Here is a 25269-nt window from a genome sequence, read left to right on the forward strand (position 1 = left end):
ACTAGGGAAAGGACTCGTCAAATTCCCTAACAGTCCACAGGAGGGCAGGAGTGCTATGATTATAAAGGCTGACCATTTCATTCTAGGGTAACCTTTTCTGGATGAGTCCAGAAATGATGAAAGCAATGCAGCTTAGAAAAAAAAAAAAAAAATCTGTGTACACTTATTCAATTTTGCATTGTTTCTGGAAGTCAATAGGCTATGTTAAATCCTGTTCTTGAGTACAAATATATAGATTTTTAGTATGCAAAATTATTCACTCTAGGTTACAATATTGTCAAGAATTACTAAGTTTTAGAATACCAGAGTTGACTATTTCCCTTAAAACTAGAATATTCTTTTAACAATTTAAATTTAAATTACTGCCTACCCCAGCCGTCTCCAGAATTCTTGTAGAGGACTTCTGTTATTCACCTTAAAAGCTCTCCTCGTGTATTTAATGCCAATTAAAAAAATATACTATAGTCTCAAGTTAAAGACAAAATTTGATAAAATACATTCTTTAATTATAGTCAAACTAATTTTCATCCACTGTGGATATTAGAAAGATTACTTCTGTTTTTGTTTTGTTTTGTTTTGTTTTAAAAACCACAGATAGCTTCCTTTGGTTAGGCAGGCAACAAGACCTTAATTCAAGTTTTAGATATTTTCTGATTTCTTTAATAAGCTGAATTATAAAACCACGATTTTATTCCATAAGTCTAAGCATTTATTTACCTTATATCTTTATAAGTTCATATGTAGAAGTGGATTCTGGGGTTTGAGAACCACTAATGTAGATGTTCTCACACTTAACTACATATTAGAATCATTTGGGAAGCTTTAAAGAATAATGATGCCCAGGCCACACCCCAGGTCAAGGACATGACAAATCTCTGGGTGGTGGGACCCAGGCATCAGTAAAACTCCCCAAGATATTCCAGTGCACAGCTATGGTTCAGAAACACTGAGGTCTGATCTCATGGTTTAGCAATGTGATTTAGTTCAAAGAGAGCAATAATTTTTTTGCATAAATTAAAAACAAACTCTATTATTAGTTACACACAAAAATATGCTATGCTTTCATGGTTGGCACTTGGGTTTTTAATTACTCAGCCATACCCATGCATTAAAGTGATGTGGAAGATATGTCTTCTACCAAACACATGTACATAGATACTTAAATGTGGTTCCTTCAAGGCCAGGTAATTACAAGGGCTATCAGAGTTGGGCAGAAGTCAGGAAGTGCTGCATGGAATGGGCTCTGTGAGCTGGGCCTTGAAAGATGCCCAGAATCAGACAGGACTGGAGGTGCTTCACGTTAACAGTGAACTAGGAATGCAGCAGAGAGCAGGGGTCAGTTGGTTTAGCTTGACTGACAGCAGGTTATCTGAAATGTAGCAGAAAAAGAAGGCTTAGGAAGAAAAGTTGGGATTTAATGGTATAAAGCCTTCAAGTACCATGAAAGAAATGTGAACTTCATGCTGTAGGTAATGTGTTGGGACTGAACACATTTGAGCAGGGGAGGCACATGACAGGCTGGGAAGGGAGAAGCCTGGACATACTTCAGGCTCTGAGACAGGAGAGGCAGGAGTGGTGATTGTGGGAGGGGAATGCTTACAGAAGGTGAGTCCCAATTTGAAGCATACTTTGATTTGAGATAAAACACACTGGAAACAAATACATCATCACAAATGTAACTTCTCCAAAAGGACATATTTTTTAAAAATAGATTTGAAGATCCAATTCTCAAAAAATGAACAAATCAGACACGAGGCCTCTTATTCCACTGGGGATACATTCTTGCAGTTTTAAGAAACCTTCAAATTCAAATATACTTTTTCCCTCTCATTTAAACAAACTTTCCTAGAGAAACAGTTTTCTCATATATTTTAGGTGATTGACAAATTATTTGACGAACAGAACACAGTTTATATTTACACACATATATAAATCTCACATATACATATATTAAATTGGAAACACTTAATTTGAAGCAGAAACAACTATAAAAGTCAATTTGTTTTGGTAAGCATAAAACTTTTGTTTGAAAAATTCCTCAATCAGGGTTAAAAGATAAATAGTATAGTTATCCTTTGCTTCTAAACAAGTGCTACATTCTTGAAAAGGATGTGAAAATGGATACAGTGAAACTTAAACTCTATATTTAATTCAGAATTCCTATTTATTTCTGCTCAAAGTTATCTACCTAAAATTCCTCAACAGGGATTACAAAAGGAAGGACCATTTACAGGGCCTTATAAACATGTCCTTAGGGAGTAAAACAATATTTACTCTAATTCCTCATTCACATCCTTCTCAAGGCAACATTTCTTTGGCCCAATTTGTGCTACTAATTATAAAAGGGTGAAAGAAACCTGTAAAAATTTAATTGGAGTTAGAGAGGCAGTCCGTCCTCTTTGGCTGCTGGCTCATTTGAAGGAGGTGCTGCCTGGTGTGAGGACAGAGAAGAGGGCTGGGGTCTGTCCCACCTGAGCATCAAGAGCTACCTTTGCTGTTTCCTCTTCCTGTCCCTTTGCATGACTTACAGCAAATCCACAAAGTTAAGTTTGCTTTTCTGAAATACGGCGCTTCACTTTTACTCTGTCCTTTACAGATGAGGGGAGGAGCCCACAAAGACTCAGATTCTGTTGTAACTTGAGGTTATCTGATGAATTTATTCCCTACAAGCTGCCTACATTCAGATGACATGTTTAAAGTAAGACATCTCTTTATTCAGGTGGGGAGAGAAAACCACCTATAGCCAGAATTTAGGGTGGACTCTAACTCTCTTAAAGAATGGAATTCTTTTAAAGAAAACTACAAGGCCACAGTGTTCACTTTGTCCTGAGCTGGCATTCCTGCTATGGGAGTTAGAGCCCTCTAACTGTGTACAGAAGCATGCAACTGATGCTGAATTCTTCTTGATTTCTTAGACTGGTTTATTGTTATTAAAAGGGGTAAAGAACAAATGCCAGACAAACTTTATAGTGTCTCTAAATCACCAGGAAGTTACAAATAATTTTTAAAATAGAATTTTATGCTATTACTCTGAGAACATTTTCTGGTAATATTCTTGTTAAGGAAGTCAAACTTGTTCAAATCCCAAACGCACAGTGTTTTTCTTCTTACTAAGGGCTGAAATAGTGTACACATAGAATAATAATTTTAAAAGTTTGAATTATTGTAAAAATTACCAAAATGTGACAGAGACCTGAAATGGACAAATGATGTTGGAAAAATGGCGCCAATAAACTTGCTGATGCAGGGTTGCCACAAATCTTCAATCTGTAAAAAATGCAGTATCTGCAAAGTGCAACAAAGTGAAGAACAAGAAAACTGAGGTATGCCTGTCTAACACCGTATAAGTTTAAGGTGTACAGCATGATTTGATAATGTATACATTGTGGAATGATTACCACAATAAATTTCTTAACATCCATCACCTCATAGTTACCAAAAGTGTTCCTCTTCTTCTTCATGATTAGAAATTTGAAGACCTACTCTCTTAGCAAATTGCCAATGCAGGCTTCCTTGATATCTGAGGAGGACTGGTTCCAGATTCCCACCCCTTTCCCCTGCAAATAAAAATCTGAATGCTCAAGCTCCAGACGTGCAGGCCCAGTGGCCATGGCTCACGGGCCCAGCCGCTCCGCGGCATGTGGGATCCTCCCGGACCGGGGCACAAACCTGCATCCCCTGTATTGGCAGGCGGACTCTCAACCACTGCACCACCAGGGAAGTCCATCAAGTCCTTTATATTATATGGCATAGCACAGGCGGCCCTCTGTATCCATGGATGCTGATGCAGAACCATCAGATACAGTGTCAGCTGTATACAATGAAGCATTACTAATTATTGTCACTATGCTGTACATTATATCCCAGTATTCATTTATCTTATATCTGGAATTTTGTACCTTTTGACACCCTTCACCCAATTCTCCCATCATTCCCACCCCCTGCCTCTGGCAAACAGAAATCTGATTTACTTTTCTGTGAGTGTGGATTTTTGGATTCTATATATAAGTGAGGTCATTCAGTATTTGTCTCTTTCTGTATGGCTTATTCACTTAGCATAATGCCCTCAAGTTCCATAAGTGTTGTTGCAAATGGCAGGATTTCCTTCTTTTTCATGGCTGAATTGTATTCCACTGTATGTTGTGTATATGTGTATGTATATGTATTTGCGTGTATGTGTGTGCATATATATATACCTATATATATCTCACATTTTCTTTATCTGTTCATCCATCACTGAACACTTAGGATCCTTCCATGTCATGGTTATTGTAAATGATGCTGCAGTACACAGGGAGATGCAGTTATCTCTTCATAGGGTGATTTCGTTTCCTTTGGATATACACCTATTGGGAATTGCTGAATAATATGGTGGCACTATTTTTAATTTTTGAGGAACCTGCATACTGTTTTCCATAGTTTCTGTATGAATTTACTGTAGATCTTAATATATTAATAGAATCAAAAGATAAACTGACACATGGGTTTGTGGAAAATAATTAGTGCTTCTGCACTGATGGACTGGTTGGTTTTTCCTGGTGAGTGGTAGGTCCAGCACCAACTTCCTTTTTCCTACAAGGAAAGACAAAAAGATATCATCAGAGGTGAACATAATTAAGTACAGAAATTAAACTCCAGAAGCACATTTACAAAATGGACAATGAAAAAAATGTATTTATAGCAGTAAGAGCCACTGAACTGGGAAATAAATGATTCTTTTAAAGTAATTTCAAATGTTCAATTAGTCTCACTCCAGGAACCCTTTTTCTATTCCTGTATTATACTTCTGATTCCCTCCAAAACAAGAAACAGAGTAGTCTCATATACTTAGTAAATATTCCCTTACTTTAGTTTAGGGCCAGTGAGAAAGACTAGAGAGAAGTACATGTCTTCCTTAAAATACAATTTTAATTCTGGCTCTCAGATGAAACCTTTAAAAAGGTAACAATTCCAGTGGTGTTCAAGTTCAATAATGCCTCATTTACCCCTCACTGTCAAGAAAATCATGTGTTCTGGTTAGAGAGTCTCCTAAGTAACTGAAACTCACATCACACATTTTTTTTGTAACAGAGAGCTTTCTAAAATCTATTACTCAAGTCCAGCATTGTCCATAGAAATATAATGCGAGTCACACAGGTAATTTTTTTTGTCACACAGGTAATTTTGAATTTTGTAGAAGCTACGTTAAAAAAAAGGAAAAGAAGCAGGAAAATTAGTTTTAAATATTTTTTACTTAACCCAGTATCCATGGATTGTACATTCCTTTGCACCAAGTCTTTGAATCTGGTGTGTAGTGTGCACTGAAGCTCACCTTAAGTAGGCTGAGCCACTTTTGACGTCCTCGGCAGCTACTCAGGGCTACTGACTCTGGAGCTGGAAAACGCAGTTCCAGTTCCTGCTTAGGAAACTGACTACAATAGACAGACTACAACCAAATGGGGACCAGTCGGTTATTTACAGTATGCCTGCCCCAGCAAACACTTCAGGGTGTCTACCCCATGTAAGAGCTGACCGTGTTAATTCTGGAGACTTTCATATTTCTCTTGGTGGGGGAGGCATCACGATGAACCAGCACTGTCACAGCACAATACTTGTGCAGTTTCCTCAAGAATATTGTGGAGAGTGATTCAATATTTAGGCCTACCACTGAATCTTCTAAGACCACTATATTTTTCTATTTTGAAGCAATACTATTGATTCCCAGAGAATCAAACTTTGAACGCTAGTGGGATTTGATTGCAGGACTTTGACAGGACTGGGGGAAACAGAGACTCCACACTAGAAGGGCACACACAAAGTAGTGTGTGCATCAGGACCCAGGGGGAAGGAGCAGTGAACCTATAGGAGATTGAAACAGATCTACATGCTAGTGTTGGAGGGTCTCCTGCAGAGGGGGGCTGGCTGTGGATCACCGCAGGACAAGAACACTGGCAGCAGAAGTTCTGGGAAATTCTTCTTGGCATGAGCCCTCCTGAAGTCCACCATTAGCCCCACCAAAGACCCTGTAGCCTCCAGTGCTAGGTCAAACAACCAACAGGGAGGAAACTCAGCCTCACCCATCAGCAGAAAAGCAGATTAAAGTTTTACTGAGCTCTGCCCACCAGAGCAACACCCAGCTCTACCCACCAACAGTCCCTCCCATCATAAAGACTGCACAAGCCTCTTAGATAGCCTCAACCACCAGAGGGCAGAGGGCAGAAGCAAGAACTACAATCCTGCAGCCTGTGGAACAAAAACCACATTCACAGAAAGATAGACAAAATGAAAAGGCAGAGGACTATATACAAGATGAAGGAACAAGATAAAATACCAGAGAAACAATTAAATGAAGTGGAGATAGGAAACCTTCCAGAAAAAGAATTCAGAATAATGATAGTGAAGATGATCCAGGACCTCGGAAAAAGAAGGGAGGCAAAAATCAAGAAGATGCAAGAAATGTTCAACAGAGACCTAGAAGAATTAAAGAACAAACAAACAGAGATGAACAATACAATAACTGAAATGAAAACTACACAAGAAGGAATCAATAGCAGAATAACTGAGTTGGAAGAACGGATAAGTGACCTGGAACACAGAATGGTGGAATTCACTGCTGTGGAACAGAATAAAGAAAAAAGAATGAAAAGAAATGAAGACAGCCTAAGAGACCTCTGGGACAACATTAAACATAACAACATTCGCATAATAGGGGTCCCAGAAGGAGAAGAGAGAGAGAAAGGACCTGAGGGAATATTTGAAGAGATTAGAGTTGAAAACTTCCCAAACATGGGAAAGGAAGTAGCCACCCAAGTCTAGGAAGCACAGAGTCCCATACAGGATCAACCTAAGGATAAACACACCAAGACCCATAGTAATCAAACTGGCAAAAATTAAAGACAAAGCAAGATTATTGAAAGCAGCAAGGGAAAAGTGACAACATACAAGGGAACTCCCATAAACTTAACAGCTGATTTCTCAGCAGAAACTCTACAAGCCAGAAGGGAGTGGCATGATATACTTAAAGTGATGAAAGGGAGGAACCTACAACTAAGATTACTCTCCCCAGCAAGGATCTCATTCAGATTTGATGGAGAAACTGAAAGCTTTACAGACAAGCAAAAGCTAAGAGAATTCAGCACCACCAAACCAGCTCTACAACAAATGCTATAGAAACTTCTCAAAGTGGGAAACACAAGACAAGAAAAGGACCTACAAAAACAAACCCCAAACAATTAAGAAAATGGTAATATGAATATACATATTGATAATTACCTTAAATGTGAATGGATTAAATGCTCCAATGAAAAGACACAGGCTTGCTGAATGGATACAAAAACAAGACCCATATATATGCTGCCTACAAGAGACCCACTTCAGCCCTAGGGACACATACAGACTGAAAGTGAGGGGATGGAAAAAGATATTCCATGCAAATGGAAATCAAAAGTAAGCTGGAGTAGCAATACCCATATCAGATAAAATAGACTTTAAAACAAAGAATGTTACAAGAGACAAGGAAGGACACTATATAACGATCAAGGGATCAATCCAAGGAGAAGATAAAACAATTATAAATATATATGCACCCAACATAGAGCACCTCAAAAATAAGCCAACAGCTAACAGCTATAAAAGAGGAAATCGACAGTAACACAATAATAGTGGGGGACTTTAACAGCTCACTTACATCAAAGGACAGTTCATACAAATGGAAAATTAATAAGGAAATAGAAGCTTTAAATGACACAATAGGCCAGATAGATTTAATTGATATATTTAGGACATTCCATCCTAAACAGCAAATTACACTTTCTTCTAAAGTGCACAGGGAATGTTCTCCAGGATAGATCACATCTTGGGTCACATATCAGGCCTCAGTAAATTTAAGAAAATTGAAATCATATCAAGCATATTTTCTGACCACAACACTATGAGATTAGAAATGAATTACAGGGAAAAAAAGGTAAAAAATACCAACACATGGAGGCTAAACAATATGTTACTAAATATGCAAGAGATCACTGAAGAAATCAAAGAGGAAATAAAAAAATACCTAGAGACAAATGACAATGAAAATACGATGATCCAAAACCTATGGGCTGCAGCAAAAGCAGTTCAAAGAGGGAAGTTCACAGCTATACAAGCCTACTTCAAGAAACAAGAAAAATCTCAAATAAACAATGTAACCTTACACCTAAAGGAACTAGAGAAAGAACAAACAAAACCCAAAGTTAGCAGAAGAAAAGAAATCATAAAAATCAGAGCAGAAATAAATGAAATAGAAACAAAGAAAACAGTATCAAAGATCAATAAAACTAAAAGCTGGTTCTTTGAGAAGATAAACAAAATTGATAAACCATTCGCCAGACACATCAAGAAAAAGAGGGAGAGGACCAAATCAATAAAATTAGAAATGAAAAAAGAGAAATTACAACAGACACCCCAGAAATACAAAGCATCCTAAGAGACTACTACAAGCAACTCTATGACAATAAAATGGACAACCTGGAAGAAATGGACAAATTCATAGAAAGGTATAACCTTCCAAGACTGAACCAGGAAGAAATAGAAAATATGAACAGACCAATCACAAGTAATGAAATTGAAAATGTGATTAAAAATCTTCCAACAAAAAAAAGTCCAGGAACAGATGGCTTCACAGGGGAATTCTATCAAACATTTAGAGAAGAGCTAACACCATCCTTCTCAAACTCTTCCACAACACTGCAGAGGAAGGAACACTCCCAAATTAATTCTATGAGGCCACCATCACATGATATCAAAACCAGACAAAGATACTACAAGAAAAGAAAATTACAGACCAATATCACTGATGAATATAGATGCCAAAATCCTCAACAAAATACTAGCAAACAGAATCCAACAACACATTAAAGGATCATACACCATGATCAAGTGGGATTTATCCCAGGGATGCAAGGATTCTTTTTTTTTTTTTAATTTTTTTATTTTGTGGTATGCGGGCCTCTCACTGTTGTGGCCTCTCCCATTGCAGAGCACAGGCTCCGGACACGCAGGCTCAGCGGCCATTGCTCACGCGCCCAGCCGCTCCACGGCATGTGCGATCTTCCCGGATCGGGGCACGAACCCGTGTCCCCTGCATTGTCAGGCAGACTCTCAACCACTGTGCCACCAGGGAAGCCCAAGGATTCTTCAATATACACAAATCAATCAATGTGATACACCATATTAACAAATTGAAGAATAAAAACCATATGATCATCTCAATAGATGCAGAAAAAGCTTTTGACAAAATTCAACACCCATTTATGATAAAATCTCTCCAGAAAGTGGGCATAGAGGGAACCTACCTCAACATAAGCAAGGCCATATACAACAAACCCACAGCAAACATCATTCTTAATTTTGAAAAACTGAAAGCACTTCCTCTAAGATCAGGAACAAGACAAGGATGTCCACTCTCAGCACTATTATTCAACATAGTTTTGGAAGTCCTACCAAGGCAATCAGAGAAGAAAAAGAAATAAAAGGAATACAAATTGGAAAAGAAGAAGGAAAACAGGGCACCGTTTGCAGATGACATGATACTTTACATAGAGCATCCTAAAGATGCCACCAGAAAACTACTAGAGTTAATCAATGAATTTGGTAAAGTTGCAGGATACAAAATTAATGCACAGAAATCTCTTGCATTCCTATATACTAATGATGAAAAATCTGAAAGAGAAATTAAGGAAACAGTCTCATTTACCATTGCAACAAAAAGAATAAAATACTTAGGAATAAACTTATCTAGGGAGACAAAAGACTTGTATGCAGAAAACTATAAGATATTGATGAAAGAAATTAAAGATGATACAAACAGATGAAGAGATATACCATGTTCTTGGATTGGAAGAATCAATATTGTGAAAATGACTATACTACCCAAAGCAATCCACAGATTCAATGCAAACCCTATCAAATTACCAATAGCATTTTTTACAGAACTAGAACAAAAATATTAAAATTTGTATGGAGACACAAAAGACCCCGAATAGCCAAAGCAGTCTTGAGGGAAAAAAGTGGAGCTGGAGGAATCAGACTCCCTGACTTCAGACTATACTACAAAGCTACAGTAATCAAGACAATATGGTAGTGGTAAAAAACCAGAAATATACGTCAATGGAACAAGATAGAAAGCCCAGAGATAAACGCACGCAGCTATGGTCAACTAATTTATGACAAAGGAGGCAAGGATATACAATGGAGAAAAGAGAGTCTCTTCAATAAGTGATGCTGGGAAAACTGGACAGGTACATGTGAAAGTATGAAATTAGGACACTCCCTAACACTATACACAAAAATAAACTCAAAATGGATTAGAGATCTAAATGTAAGACCAGACACTATAAAAGTCTTAGAGGAAAAGATAGGAAGAACACTCTTTGACATAAATCACAGCTACATCTTTTTTGACCCACCTCATAGAGTAACAGAAATAAAAGCAAAAATAAACAAATGGGACCTAATGAAACTTAAAAGCTATGCACAGCAAAGGAAACCATAAACAAGACAAAAAGACAACTCTCAGAATGGGAGAAAATATTTGCAAATGAATCATCAGACAAAAGATTAATCTCCAAAATATATAAACAGCTCATGCAGCTCAATATTAAAAAAGCAAACAACTCAATCCAAAAATGGGCAGAAGACCTAAGTAGACATTTCTCCAAAGAAGACACACAGATGGCCAAGAAGCACATGAAAAGCTGCTCAACATATTAATTATTACAGAAATGCAAATCAAAACTACAATGAGGTATCACCTCACACCAGTTAGAATGGGCATCATCAGAAAATCCACAAACAATAACTGCTGGAGAGGGTATGGAGAACAGTATGAGGTTCCTTAAAAAACCTAAAAATAGAATTACCATATAACTGAGAAATCCCACTACTGGGCATATACCCAGATAAAACCATAATTCAGAAAGACACATGCACCCCAATGGTCACTGCAATGCTATTTACAATAGCCAGGCCATGGAAATAACCTAAATGCCCATCGACAGATGAATAGATAAAGAAGTTGTGGTACATATATACAATGGAATATTACCCAGCCATAAAAAAGAATGAAATTGAGTCATTTGTAGAAACATGGATGGACCTACAGAAGGTCTTACAAAGTGAAGTCAGAAAGAGGAAAACAAATATCGTATATTAACGCATATATGTGCATCTAGAAAAATGGTACAGATGAACCGGTTTGCAAGATAGAAATAGAGACACAGATGTAGATAACAAAAGTATGGACATCAAGGGGTGAAAGTGTGGGGGGCAGTGGTGCTGGTGGGATGAATTGGGAGATTGGGATTGACCTTTGGAGAGTAATATGTATAAAATAGACAAATAATAAGAACCTGCTGTGTAAGAAAAAATGAGTCAAGAAAAAAAAAGAATACTTCAGTCAAAAAGAGGAGCTTCCAATTCATTTCATTCAAAGACAGAAGGTTGAGCGGGTTAAATGGCTTAAGACAATACATTTCATAATTTTTCAAAATTTGAGTATATTTTTTGTTGGTTTCTCTTTTATATGCCAAAAATATCCTGGTCAAGGTAAGAGATAAGTGCCTTTACAGAATTAATATTTGCAAGTTGAAATTGAATTTCTTTAAAAAATGAAGTAAAATGTATTTTGTCTTCTGTCAAAGAATAATTTTCCTCTCTGCACTTAAAATGAACAGATTCTGTGATTATTTCCCATTGGGTTAAAAAATTCTCCCAGCTTTGGAGTCATAGCTGTTATAAGGTGGAAAAGCTAGATAGTCTGATAAAAGGATAAGAGGGACATTACATTGTTGGCACCTATGTCAAAGCAAGAGCCTGTCAATGCACATTATTTTACATTAAAACAGGGAAGGTATGAGAAAACCTCAGTAATCTAACACAGAGAACAAGAATCCTAGTGTCCTCTTGGATGTCTACTGCCCACTTATCTTAGTTCAGGTTATTTATATCTAAATATTCATTGAATATTTTTCAGAAGAAAGGACATCTCTGAAAAGAAATGCAACAGAAAGCAGATACCTTTTAATGATAAAAGCAAACCTTGGGCTTCCCTGGTGGCACAGTGGTTGAGAGTCCGCCTGCCGATGCAGGGGACACAGGTTCGTGCCCCGGTCCGGAAAGATCCCATGCCGCGGAGCGGCTAGGCCCGTGAGCCATGGCCACTGAGCATGCACGTTCGGAGCCTGTGCTCCGCAATGGGAGAGGCCACAACAGTGAGAGGCCCACGTACCACAAAAAAAAAAAAAAAAAGCAAACCTTTCTCTCATCTCTTCTAAGAAAGAAATAAAATTAGTTGTCTATGGCTCTCACCAGTTAGGTATTTGCTGAACAGAGGGAGGGAAAAGGGCTGAATAAAATAGTGATGTCAAACCAAAAGGAAGCAAGAGTGGCATAAAAATGGAATAAAACCAATGATAGAGGAGAAGAGAAGTAAGCTGACAATTAGGTTCATAAATTATGGCTCTCCTGATTCTCATTAGGAACTTGAAAGAAGAATTTGGCGCAAGAAACTACCTTTGAGGTCTTATAGATCATCCAGCAGATATGCAGATTCTATATTTGTGTGCAATCTGTTTAACCCTGAAAGGACTTAGCCTCAAGTGAATAACATAAATTTTTTTTCACAGAATGAGATTGTACGAGAAAAAGTGGTCCTGGACTCTAGCACCCTAGAATTTGAGGCAATACGCAGAGCATGTATTGATTCCATGTAATATTGTCTCAGAAATTGATTTCATAACAAGTCATACATTTTTGGATGTATCTTAACTTTTGCATTGAGGACGGTTTCTTTCCATAGCACAGCTGTTTTCACCTGAGGGAAGATCTCTGTAAAACTTATTAGGTGACCTCCTATTTTTCTGGGATGAATCTGAATTTTATAAATGTGCTATCTCAATGAATCAAATAATATTTCTGATTTATTAGTTACTATGTAAAATGTTTTTGAAGAATTCTTTGAATGCTCAAGAATTTGAAAGCCAGGTAGAAAAAAGTTCAAATTAAATGTGATGTTTCATTTTTCCCCCCATCATTATACTCTTCAGCACCTGGCAACTATCTACAGTAAATCCCAAAACCTTCTGTAACATTCATTTAAACAGACAGCTTAAAAATTACAAAGTTTCTGGATCAGTCATTATTAATATAACATTAAAAATAGGCTTAAGTTATACCAAATAGTAAATATCCTTTATGGAAGAAAATAAAAATCTATATTTTGTCATGGGTAATAAGTATATAAATTATGGAAATTATTCTAGCCAACTTACCAAACTCTCACTTATCCAGCAATAATTTAAATGGAGTAAAGAAAATCATGCATTTATGAAAAGAAAATTACTACAAATAAGTGGAAACATGTTTTTTTGAAACCACACAGTCCAAACATGCAAAACAGGTTTGAGCAGTAGCAAAGGAGAGGGCAAAGGCTGTAGATTCCAAGTCTGGAAAGTATAGTAGAATAATTCGTTAAGAAAGGAGATTTGGCTTGCCACAACTAGAGAAAGCCCATGCACAGCAACGAAGACCCAATGCAGAAGAAAGAAAAAAAAAAGAAAGAAAGAAGGAAGGAAGGAAGGAAGGAAGGAAGGAAAGAAGAAAGAAAGAAAGAAAGAAAGAAAGAAAGAAAGAAAGAAAGAAAGAAAGAAAGAAAGAAAGAAAGAAAGAAAGAAAGGAAGGAAGGAAGGAAGGAAGGAAGGAGGAAAGAAAAAGAGAGATTGGAAGGGAAAAGGAAGGAAGATGTAGATGGAGCCCATCAGACCAAATGGGATCCTATTCTATTCTTAGTTGAGAGCTAAGAAACAGAAAACTGTAGCAGACTACATTAACCTTGTTGGCCATTTTTAATCAAGTATTTTAAATGATGTTTAGTGATTTTAAAATGTGACTACAGTACTTCTGTACTTTGGGATGGAGGCTGCAGTAGGGTAACTGTGTTCCCAAATCATCCTAAATACAAAATTACATCAAATCCATTTTCTATCCATTTTTAACAGAATTTGGAATTATCTTTGCTCAGTATCCTGCTTCCACAGTTACCCCTAGAAATAGAGAAGTAACTGCTTACATTTTACAGTCTTATACAGGAGTTTCTAAGGCAACAATAGCTGATTTTGGATATGGGGAAAGATTATGAACATTAAACAGTGTAAAGAATATAATTAAAAAATCTTTACTTTTTTTAAAGCTTAGTATTACCCCACATCATTTTTTAAAAAGCATACATATGGATGAGGAATCTTTAAAAAATCCAATTATCTTAAAGAGGATAAAAATTTGTCAATAAGATTGATGGTGTTTCTTCAAATTTCAAGAATATGGGCACATCAGTAATAGTCTACTCTTTGGTAGAGCACAGTCCAGGCCCAGCAGCATCATTACTTGGGAGATCATTAGAGATGCAAGATATCAGGCTCTGCACCAGACCTAATGAATCAGAATCTGCATTTTAACAAGATGCCATGTGATTAATGTACATATTAGAGAAGTGCTGTTCTAAACTTTAAAAAAAGAAAGGCATACCTCCCATGCATTAGAGTAAATAACTTCAGCTATTAAAATAATACAGAACTTAAAGGGTCAGAGACGACTTCAAAGTCTGGAAGTGAAACAATCCACACAAAGAACATAAAATTAAGCCATTCTATAACACTGAATTTCTAACTGCTCGTGTTCCTGTCATGAAAAGGATAACATATAACCAAAAATATTTCCATATACAGTTGATCTTTGCACAACATGAGCTTGAACTGTGTGGTCCACTTACACACGGACTTTTTTCAGTAGATATATAAGTACTACAGTACTGCTGCATCCATGGTTGGTTGAATCTGCAAAGGCAGAACCATGGATTGGTGGTGAAGGTGGGGGAGCAAATGTAAAATTATAAAATTATATGTAGATTTTCGACTGAGCCTCTAATCACTGTGTTGTGAAGGGTCAACCATACTTCATATTTTACCTCAAAGGCAATTATTAATTACCCCTCCCACACTACTTTTTGAAAACAATTTTTTTCTCAAATTGTGCTACTGCATATAGGATTAATTGTTTCATTGGTTAAAGATATGTTTCCAATATATTAAAAAAATTTAATATGGCAATTTTTGGTTTTCTTTACAAAGATAATTTAGATGCTATGTTGTAAAATATGGGCTTTTTCTTAAAATTGAGATATAGCATTGTCTTAGCTTTAGGTGTACTCAGAATGACTTGATATATGTAAATACTGCAAGATGATCACCACAGTAAGTCTTGTAAATATCCGGCACCATACATATGTACAAATTTTTTTCTTGTGATAAGAACGTTTTATATTCTCTTAGCAACTTTCAAATATGCAATACAGTATTATTAACTATAGTCACCATGCTGTACATTACATCCCCATAACTTATTTTATAACTGGAAGTTTATAACTTTTGACTCCTTTCACGTGATATGCCAAACCTCCAGCCCCTTCCTCTGACCTCACCAATCTGTTTTCTGCATGTATGAACTTGTCGTTTTTTTTTTTTTTTTTTGCTGTATGCGGGCCTCTCACTGCTGTGGCCTCTCCCGTTGCGGAGCACAGGCTCCGGACGCGCAGGCTCAGCGGCCATGGCTCACGGGCTTAGTTGCTCCGCGGCATGTGGGATCTTCCCGGACCAGGGCACGAACCCGTGACCCCTGCATCGGCAGGCGGATTCTCAACCACTGCGCCACCAGGGAAGCCCTGTCGTTTGTTTTTTAAGATTCCACATATAAGTGAGATCATACGGTATTTGTCTTTCTCTGACTTATTTCACTAGGCAAAATGCCCCCAAGGTCCATGTCCATCCATGTTGTTGCAAATGGCAAGATTTCATTCTTTTTTATGGCTGAATAATTCTATTACCTATCTATCTATCTATCTATCTATCTATCTATCACATTTTCTTTATACATTCTTCCATCAATGGACACTTAGATTGTTTCCATATCTAGGCTAATGAATAATGTTGCAATTAATATAGGGGTGCAGATATCTTTTCAAGTTAGTGTTTTTATTTCCTTTAAATACCCAGAAGTGGAATTGCTGAATTGTATGGTAGTTCTATTTTTGATATTTTGAGGAACCTCAATAGTATGAGATGATATAACATTGGGATTTTGATTTGTATTTCCCTGATGATTAGTAATGTTGAGTATCTTTTCATGCACCTGTTGGTGATCTATATGCCTTCTTTGGGAAATGTTCATCTAGATCTTATACCCATTTTTAGTAAAATTGTTTGATATTTTACTACTGACTTGTATCAGTTCTTCACATATTTTGGACATTAACCACTTATCAAATATATTATTTGCAATTACTTTCTACAGTTCAGTAGGTTGCCCTTTCATTTTGCTCATGGTTTCCTTTGCTGTATAGAAGCATTTTTAGTTTGATGTAGTTCACTTATTTTTTATTTTGTTGCTTTGGCGTTTGGTGTGAAATCCAAAAAATATCATTGTGAAGATGTATATCAAAGAGTTTCTGCTTATGTTTTATTCTAGGAGTTTTATGATTTCAGGTCTTATGTTCAAGTCTTGAATCTACTTGGAGTTAATTTTTGTGTATGGTGTAAGATAGCAATCCAGTTTCATTCTTTTGAATGTAGCTGTTCAGTTTTCCCAACACAATTTATTGAAGAGACTCCTTTCCCCATTGTATATTCTTGCCTCCTTTGCTGTAAATTAATTGACTTTATATATGTGGGTTTATTTCTGGGCTCTCTATTCTGTTCCATTGATCTATGTTTTTATGTCAGCACTGCATAGGTGTGTGCAGAGAACACTTTCCTCTCTGAACTTCTGAGTAAACCCGGGAGGGTTTGTCTACTTGTCAAGCCTATATTTAGCCCTTGCCCTCCAGCACCTGTAGGTTTTAAAACATCTCTTCCATCACTTTGTTTCTTAGAAATGTGACTAAAGATGTGAAATGCTTCTACACAATTCAGAGGTGATTAAATTGAATAAAATGAGCTAAAAACCAAAAAAGATTTCTAGAGCATTATAATATAGTTTGAAACCATGGAGCATGGTGTCGCCAGCTTTGTTCTTTCTTAAGATTGCTTTTGTGACTTCATATGACATTTTTAGTATTGTCTGTTCTACTTCTGTGAAAAATGCCATTGGAATTTTGATGGGGATTGCACTGAATCTGTAGATTGCTTTGGGAATATGTTAACAATGTTAATTCTTCCAATCCATGAACATGAAATATCTTTCCATTTATTCATCTTCTTCAATTTCTTTAATAATGAGATAATTTTCAGTGCACAGGTCTTCCAACTCCTTGGTTAAATACAGGTACTTTTCTTTTTGATGTTACTGTAAATGAGACTGTTTTCTTAATTTCTCTTTCTGATAGTTTGTTGTTAGTGTAAGAGATACAACAGATATTTGTATATTGATTTTGTATCCTGTAACATTACTGAATTTGTTTATTAGCTCTATAAGATCTCTGGTAAAATCTTTAAGGTTTTCTACATATAATATTATGTTACCAGCAAATAGTGACAGTTTTACATTTTCCTTTTGAATTTGGCTGATTTTATTTATTTTTCTTCTCTGATTTCTATGGTTAGGTATTCCAATTCTACGTTTAATGAAAGTGGCAGGAGTGGGCACCTTGTATTGTTACTGATCTTACAGGAAAAGCTTTCAGCTGACATATATATGGCATTTATTATATTGAGGTATGTTCCTTCAATACCCACATTACCCAGAGTTTTTATTATAAATGGATACTGAATTTTGTCAAATGCTTTTGCCACATATATTGAGATGATCATATAACGTTTATCCTACATTTTGTTAATGTTGTATATCACATTGATTATTTTGCAGAGGTTGAAACATCCTTGCATTACTGGGATAAATTCCACTTGATCATGATGTATGATCCATTTAATGTATGGCTGAATGCAGTTTGTTAGTGTTTTGTTGAGGATTCTTTGTGTCTATGTTAATCAGGTTTATTGACCATGATTTATTCTAAATCTTTCATAAAACTGTAAATTATACACTTAAAATTTAAATTTTTATGTTTAAAGCCTCTATTTTCTGAAGACTGAATTTATACACTTTTAAAAAAACATCTTTATTGGCATATAATTGCTTTACAATGTATTGTTAGTTTCTGCTGTATAACAGTGAATCAGCTATATGTATACATATATCCACATATATCCTCCTTCTTGTATCTCCCTCCGACCCACCCTATCCCATCCCTCAGATGGTCACAAAGCACTGAGTTGATCTCCCTGTGCTATGTGGCTGCTTCCCAGTAGCTATCTATTTCACATTTGGTAGTGTATATATGTCAATGCCACTCTCTCACTTAGTCATAGCTTACCCTTCCCCCTCATCGTGTCCTCAAGTCCATTATCTACATCTGTGTCTTTATTCCTGTCCTGCCCATAGGTTCTTCAGAACAATTTCTGTTAGATTCCATATAAATGTGTTAGCATACAGTATTTGCTTTTCTCCTTCTGACAATTCACTCTGTATGAGAGACTCCAGGTCCATCCACCTCACTACAAATAACTCAATTTTGTTTCTTTTTATGGCTGAGTAATATTCCATTGTATATATGTGCCACACCTTCTTTATCCATTCATCTGTTGATGGACACTTAGGTTGCTTCCATGTCCTGGCTATTGTAAATAGAACTGCAATGAACACTGTGGTACATGACTTTTTGAGTTATGATTCTCTCAGGGTATATGGCCAGTAGTGGGACTGCTGGGTCATATGGTAGATCTAGTTTTAGTTTTTTAAGGAACCTCCACACTGTTCTCCATACTGGCTGTATCAATTTACATTCCCACCAAGTGTGCAAGAGGATTCTCTTTTCTCCACACCCTCTCCAGCATGTATTGTTTGTATATTTTTTGATGATGGCCATTCTGACTGGTGTGAGGAAATACCTCATTGTAGTTTTGATTTTCATTTCTCTAATGATTAGTGATGTTGAGCATCCTTTCATGTGTTTGTAGGCAATCTGTATATCTTTTTTGGAGAAATGTCTATTTGGGTTTTCTGTCCCTATTTGGATTGGGTTGCTTATTTTTTTGATATTGAGTTGCATGAGCTACTTATATATTTTGGAGATTAATCCTTTGTCAGTTGCTTCATTTGCAAATATTTTCTCCCATTCTGAGGTTGTCTTTTTGTCTTGCTTATGGTTTCCTTTGCTGTGCAAAAGCTTTTAAGTTTCATTAGGTCTCATTTGTTTATTTTAGTTTTTATTTCCATTTCTCTAGGAGGTGGGTCAAAAGGGATCTTGCTGTGATTTATGTCATAGAGTGTTCTGCCTATGTTTTCTTCTAAGAGTTTTATAATGTCTGGCCTTATATTTAGGTCTTTAATCCGTTTTGGGTTTATTTTTGTGTATGGTGTTGGGAGTGTTCTAATTTCATTCTTTTACATATAGTGGTCCAATTATCCCAGCACCACTCACTTATTGAAGAGGCTGCCTTTTCTCCATCATATACTCTTGCCTCCTTTATCAAAGATAAGGTGACCATATGTGCATGGGTTTATCTCTGGGCTTTCTATCCTCTTCCATTGATCTATATTTCTGTTTTTGTGCCAGTACCATACTGTCTGGATTACTGTAGCTTTGTAGTATAGTCTGAAGTCAGAGAGCCTGATTCCTCCAGCTCCGTTTTTCATTCTCAGGATTGCTTTGGCTATTCGGGGTCTTTTGTGTTTCCATACAAATTGTGAAATTTTCTGTTCTAGTTCTGTGAAAAATGCCATTGGTAGTTTGATAGGGATTGTACTGAATCTGTAGATTGCTTTGGGTAGTAGAGTCACTTTCACAATGTTGATTCTTCCAATCCAAGAACATGGTATATCTCTCCATCTGTTTGTATAATCTTTAATTTCTTTCATCAGTGTCATAATTTTCTGCATACAGGTGTTTTGTCTCCCTAGGAAGGTTTATTCCTAGGTATTTTATTCTTTTTGTCACAATGGTAAATAGGAGAGTTTCCTTAAATTCTCTTTCAGATTTTTCATCATTAGTGTATAGGAATGCAAGAGATTTCTGGGCATGAATTTTGTATCCTGCTACTTTACCAAATGCATTGATTAGCTCCAGTAGTTTTCTGGTGGCATCTAGAATTCTCTATGCATAGTATCATCTCATCTGCAAACAGTGACAGTTTTACTTCTTCTTTTCCGATTTGGATTCTTTTATTATTTTTTCTTCTCTGATTGCTGTGGCTAAAAATTTGAAAACTATGCTGAATAATAGTGGTGAGAATAGGCAACCTTCCTGATCTTAGTGGAAATGGTTTCAGTTTTTCACCATTGAGAACAATGTTGGATGTGAGCTTGTCATATATGGCCTTTTTTATGTTGAGGTAAGTTTCCTCTATGCCTACTTTCTGGAGAGATTTTATCATAAATGGGTACTGAATTTTGTCAAAAGCTTTTTCTGCATCTATTGAGATGATCACATGGTTTTTACCCTTCAATTTGTTAATATGATGTATCACATTGATTGATTAGCATATATTGAAGAATCCTTGCATTCCTGAGATACATCCCACTTGATCATGGTGTATGACCCTTTTAACATACTGTTGTTTTCTGTTTGCTAGTATTTTGTTGAGGATTTTTGCATCTATGTTCAGCAGTGATATTGGGCTGTAGTTTTCTTTCTTTGTGACATCTTTGTCTGGTTTTGGTATCATGGTGATGGTGGCCTTGTAGAATGAGTTTGGGAGTGTTCCTCCCTCTGCTATATTTTGGAAGAGTTTGAGAACGATACGTGTTAGCTCTTCTCTAAATGTTTGAAAGAATTCGCCTGTGAAGCCATCTGGTCCTGGTCTTTTGTTTGGTGGAAGATTTTAATCACAATTTCAATTTCAGTGCTTGTGATTGGTGTGTTTATATTTTCTATTTCTTCCTGTTTCATTCTCAGAAGTTGTGGTTTTCTAACATTTTTTTCATTTCTTCCAGGTTGTCCATTTTATTGGCATATAGTTTCTTGTAATAATCTCTCATGATCCTTTTTATTTCTACAGTGTCAGTGGGTACTTCTCCTTTTTCAGTTCCAATTCTGTTGATTTGAGTCTTCTCCCTTTTTTTCTTGATGAATCTGGCTAATGGTTTATTCATTTTTCTTATTTTCTCAAAGAACCAGCTTTCAGTTTTATTGATCTTTGCTATCGTTTCTTTCATTTCTTTTTCATTTATTTCTGATCGGATATTTATGATTTCTTTCCTTCTGCTAATTTTGCAGTTTTTTGTTCTTTTTCTATAATTGCTCTTGATGTAAGGTTAGGTTGTTTATTTGAGATGTTTCTTGTTTCTTGAGGTAGGATTGTATTGTTATAAACTTCCCTCTTAGAACTGCTTTTGCTGTATCCTATAGGTTTTGGGTCTTCGTCTTTTCATTGTCATTTGTTTCTAGGTATTTTTTAATTTCCTCTTTGATTTCTTCAGTTATCTCTTGGTTATTTAGTAGTGTATTTTTTAGCCTCCATTTGCTTGTATTTTTTACAGTTTTTTCCTCACATTGATATCTAGTCTCATCGCATTGTGGTCAGTAAAGATACTTGATATTTACCAAGGCTTGATTTGTGACCCAAGATATGATCGATCCTGGAGAATGTTCCATGAGCACTTGAGAAGAAAGTGTATTATGTTGCTTTGGGAATGAATGTCCTATAAATTTCAATTAAGTGCATCTTGTTTAATGTGTCCTTTAAAGCTTGTGTTTATTTATTTTCATATTGGATGATCTGTCCATTGGTGAAAGTGGGGTGTTACAGTCTCCTAGTATTATTGTGTTAGTGTCAATTTCCCTTTTATGGCTCTTAGCATTTGCTTTATGTATTGAGGTGCTCCTATGTTGGATGCATAAATATTTACAACTGTTATTTCTTCTTCTTGGATTGATCCCTTGATCATTATGTAGTGTCCTTCTTTGTCCCTTGTAATAGTCTTTATTTTAAAGTCTATTTGGTCTGATATAAGAATTGCTACTCCAGCTTTGATTTCCACTTGCACTGAAAATCTTTTTCCATGCCCTCACTTTCAGTCTGTATATGTCCCTAGGTCTTAAGTGGGTCTCTTGTAGACAGCATATATATGGGTCTTGTTTTTGTAACCATTCAGCGAGCCTGTGTTTTTTAGTTGGAGCATTTAATCCATTTACGTTTAAGGTGATTATCAATATGTATGTTCCTGTTACCATTTTCTTAATTGCTTTGGGCTTGTTTTTGTTGGTCCTTTCCTTCTCTTGTATTTCCTGCCCAAAGAAGTTCCTTTAGCATTTCTTGTAAAGCTGGTTTGGTGGTGCTGAATTCTCTTAGCTTTTGCTTGTCTGTAAAGGTTTAATTTCTCTGTCAAATCTGAATGAGATCTTTGATGGGTAGAGTAATCTTGGTTGTAGGTTTTTCCCTTTAATCACTTTAAATATATCCTGTCACTCCCTTCTGGCTTGCAGAGTTTTGGCTGAAAGATCAGCTGTTAACCTTATGGGGATTCCCTTGTATGTTATTTGTTGCTTTTCCTCTGCTGCTTTTAATATTTTTTCTTTGTATTTAATTTTTGATAGTTTGATTAATATGTGTCTTGTCATGTTTCTCCTTTGAGTATCCTGTATGGGACTCTGTATTTCCTGGGCTTGATTGACTGTTACCTTACCCACAAGGGGGAAATTTTCAACTATAATCTCTTCAAATATTTTCTCAGTCCCTTTCTTTTTCTCTTCTTCTGGGATCCCCATAATTTGAATGTTGGTACATTTAATGTTGTCTCAGAGGTCTCTGAGACTGTCCTCAATTCTTTTCATTCTTTTTTCTTTATTTTCCTCTGCAGTAGTTATTTCCACTCTTTTATCTACCAGGTCACTTGTCCGTTCTTCTGCCATAGTTATTCTGCTATTGATTCCTTCTAGAGAATTTTAAATTTCATTTACTGTGTTGTTCATCACTGTTTGCTCTTTAGTTTTTTTAGGTCCTTGATAAATGTTTCTTGTATTTTCTCCATTTTATTTCCAAGATTTTGGATCATCTTTACTATCATTACTCTGAATTCTTTTTCAGGTAGACTGCCTATTTCCTCTTCATTTGTTTGGTCTGGTGCATTTTTACTTTGCTCCTTCACCTGCTGCGTATTTCCCGGTCTCCTCATTTTGCTTACGTTGCTGTGTTTGGGGTCTCCTTTTCTCAGGCTTCAGGTTCGTAGTTCCCATTGTTTTTGTCTGCCCCCAGTGGGTAAGTTTGGTTCAGTGGGTTGTGTATGCTTCCTTGTGGAGGGGACTGGTGCCTGTGTTTTGGTGGATGAGCCTGGATCTTTTCTTTCTTGTGGGCAAAACCATGTCCACTGGTGTGTTTTGGGGTGTCTGTGAACTTATTATGATTTTAGGCAGCCTCTCTCCTAATGGGTGGGGTTGTGTTCCCATCTTGCTAGTTGTTTGGCATGGGGTATCCAGCACTGGAGCTTGCTGGTCATTGAGTGGAGCAGGGTCTTAGTCTTGAGAAAGAAATCTCAGGGCAAGCTCTTGCCGATTAGTATTACTTGTGGCTGGGAGGTCTCTGGTGGTCTGATGTCCTGAACTTGGCTCTCCCACCTCAGAAGCTCAGGCCTGACACCTGGCCGGAGCACCAAGACCCTGACAGCTACACGGCTCAGAAGAAAAGGGAGAAAAAATAGAATGAAAGAAAAAACAATAATAAAATAAAAGAAAATAAAGTTATTAAAATTAAAAAATTATTAAAGTAAAACAATTAAAAATGAAAGAAAAAAGAAAAGAGCAACCAAAGCAATAAACAAATCCACCAATGATAACAAGCGCTAAAAACTATACTAAGATAAACATAAAAATCAGAAAGTAGTCAGTCGCATATAGCAAACCCCAAGTCCACACTTGCTCCCCAAATCCACTGCCTAAGTTTTGGGATGATTTGTTGTCTATTCAGGTATTCCACAGATGAAGCGTACATCAAGTTGATTGTGGAGATTTAATCTGCTGCTCCTGAGGCTGCATGGAGAAATTTCCCTTTCTCTTCTTTGTTCGCACAGCTCCTGGGGTTCACCTTTGGATTTGACCTCATCTCTGCATGTAGGTCGCCCTCTGACATCTGTTCTTTGCCCAGACAGGAGGAGGTTAAAGGAGTGGCTGATTGGGCGCTCTGACTCACTCAGGCTGGGGGGAGTGATGGGTACAGAATGCAGGGTGAGCCAGTGGCAGCAGAGGCCAGTGTGACGTTGCAACAGCTTGAGGCATGCCGTGTGTTCTCCTGCGGAAATTCTCCTTGGATCATGGGATACTGGCAGTGGCGGGCTGCACAGGCTCCTGGGAAGGGAGGTGTGGATAGTGACCTGTGCTGCACACAGGATTCTTGGTGGCGGCAACAGCACCCTTAGCGTTTCACGCCTGTCTCTGGTGTTTGCAGTGATAGGCGCAGTTCGCACCTGTCTCTGAAGCTTGTTTAGGTGGTTTTCTGAACTTCCTCTCCTCATGCACCCTGAAACAATGGTCTCTTGACTCTTAGGCAGTTCCAGACTTCCTCCTGTTTAGTTGTGGTGCACTAGCCTCCTTCAGGCTGTGTTCACGCAGCCAACCCCAGTCCTCTCTCTGGATTCTGAACTCCGAAGCCTGAGCCTCCGCTCCCAGCCCCCACCACCCCAGCAGATGAGCAGACAAGCCTCTCAGGCTGGTGAGTGCTGGTCCGCACTGATCCTCTGTGCAGGAATCTCTTCACTGTGTCCTCTGCACCCTGTTGCTGCACTCTTCTCCGTGGCTCTGAAGCTTCCCCCTCAACCACCCCTGGTCTCTGCCAGTGAAGTGGCTTCCTACTGTGTGGAAACTTGTCCTCCTTCACAGCTCCCTCCCAGAAGTACAGGTCCCATCCCTATTCTTTTGTCTATGTTTTTTCTTTTTTCTTTTGCCCTACCCAGGTATGTGGGGAGTTTCTTGCCTTGTGGGGAGTCTGAGGTCTTCCGCCAGCGTTCAGTAGGTGTTCTCTAGGAGTTCTTTCACATGTAGATGTATTTTTGATGTATTTGTGGGAAGGAAGGTGATCTCCATGTCTTAATCTTTTGCCATCTTGAATATCCTCCATACACTTTCTTTTTATTCTAAGCACCCCACCGATTTTTTTTATTTTTACAGATAAAGAGAAAGACAAAACTAATGAGATGCCTTATAAATCCTACCCCTTTCAGAAACTTGAAGTTTAACTCCATCAGTTTTACTGCCACTTAGTAAATTAAGAGAACATA

General features: G+C 37.2%; 1 protein-coding gene across 2 annotated transcripts in view; it reads right to left on the reverse strand.

The window, feature by feature from the left end:
- Positions 1 to 3029: 3029 nt before the first annotated feature.
- The window catches only part of LOC131755914 (membrane cofactor protein-like), a 53025-nt gene continuing 30785 nt past the window's right edge, over positions 3030 to 25269 (reverse strand). For both annotated transcript variants that reach the window (XM_067028164.1, XM_059062572.2), the window contains one exon: positions 3030 to 4572. In XM_067028164.1, coding sequence (XP_066884265.1) covers positions 4500 to 4572 — 73 coding nt within the window. In that variant the 3' untranslated portion in view covers positions 3030 to 4499. The remainder of the gene's footprint in view (positions 4573 to 25269) is intronic.

This window comes from Kogia breviceps, chromosome 1 (genome assembly GCF_026419965.1).
Source record: "Kogia breviceps isolate mKogBre1 chromosome 1, mKogBre1 haplotype 1, whole genome shotgun sequence".
Classification (NCBI taxonomy): Eukaryota; Metazoa; Chordata; class Mammalia; order Artiodactyla; family Physeteridae; genus Kogia; species Kogia breviceps.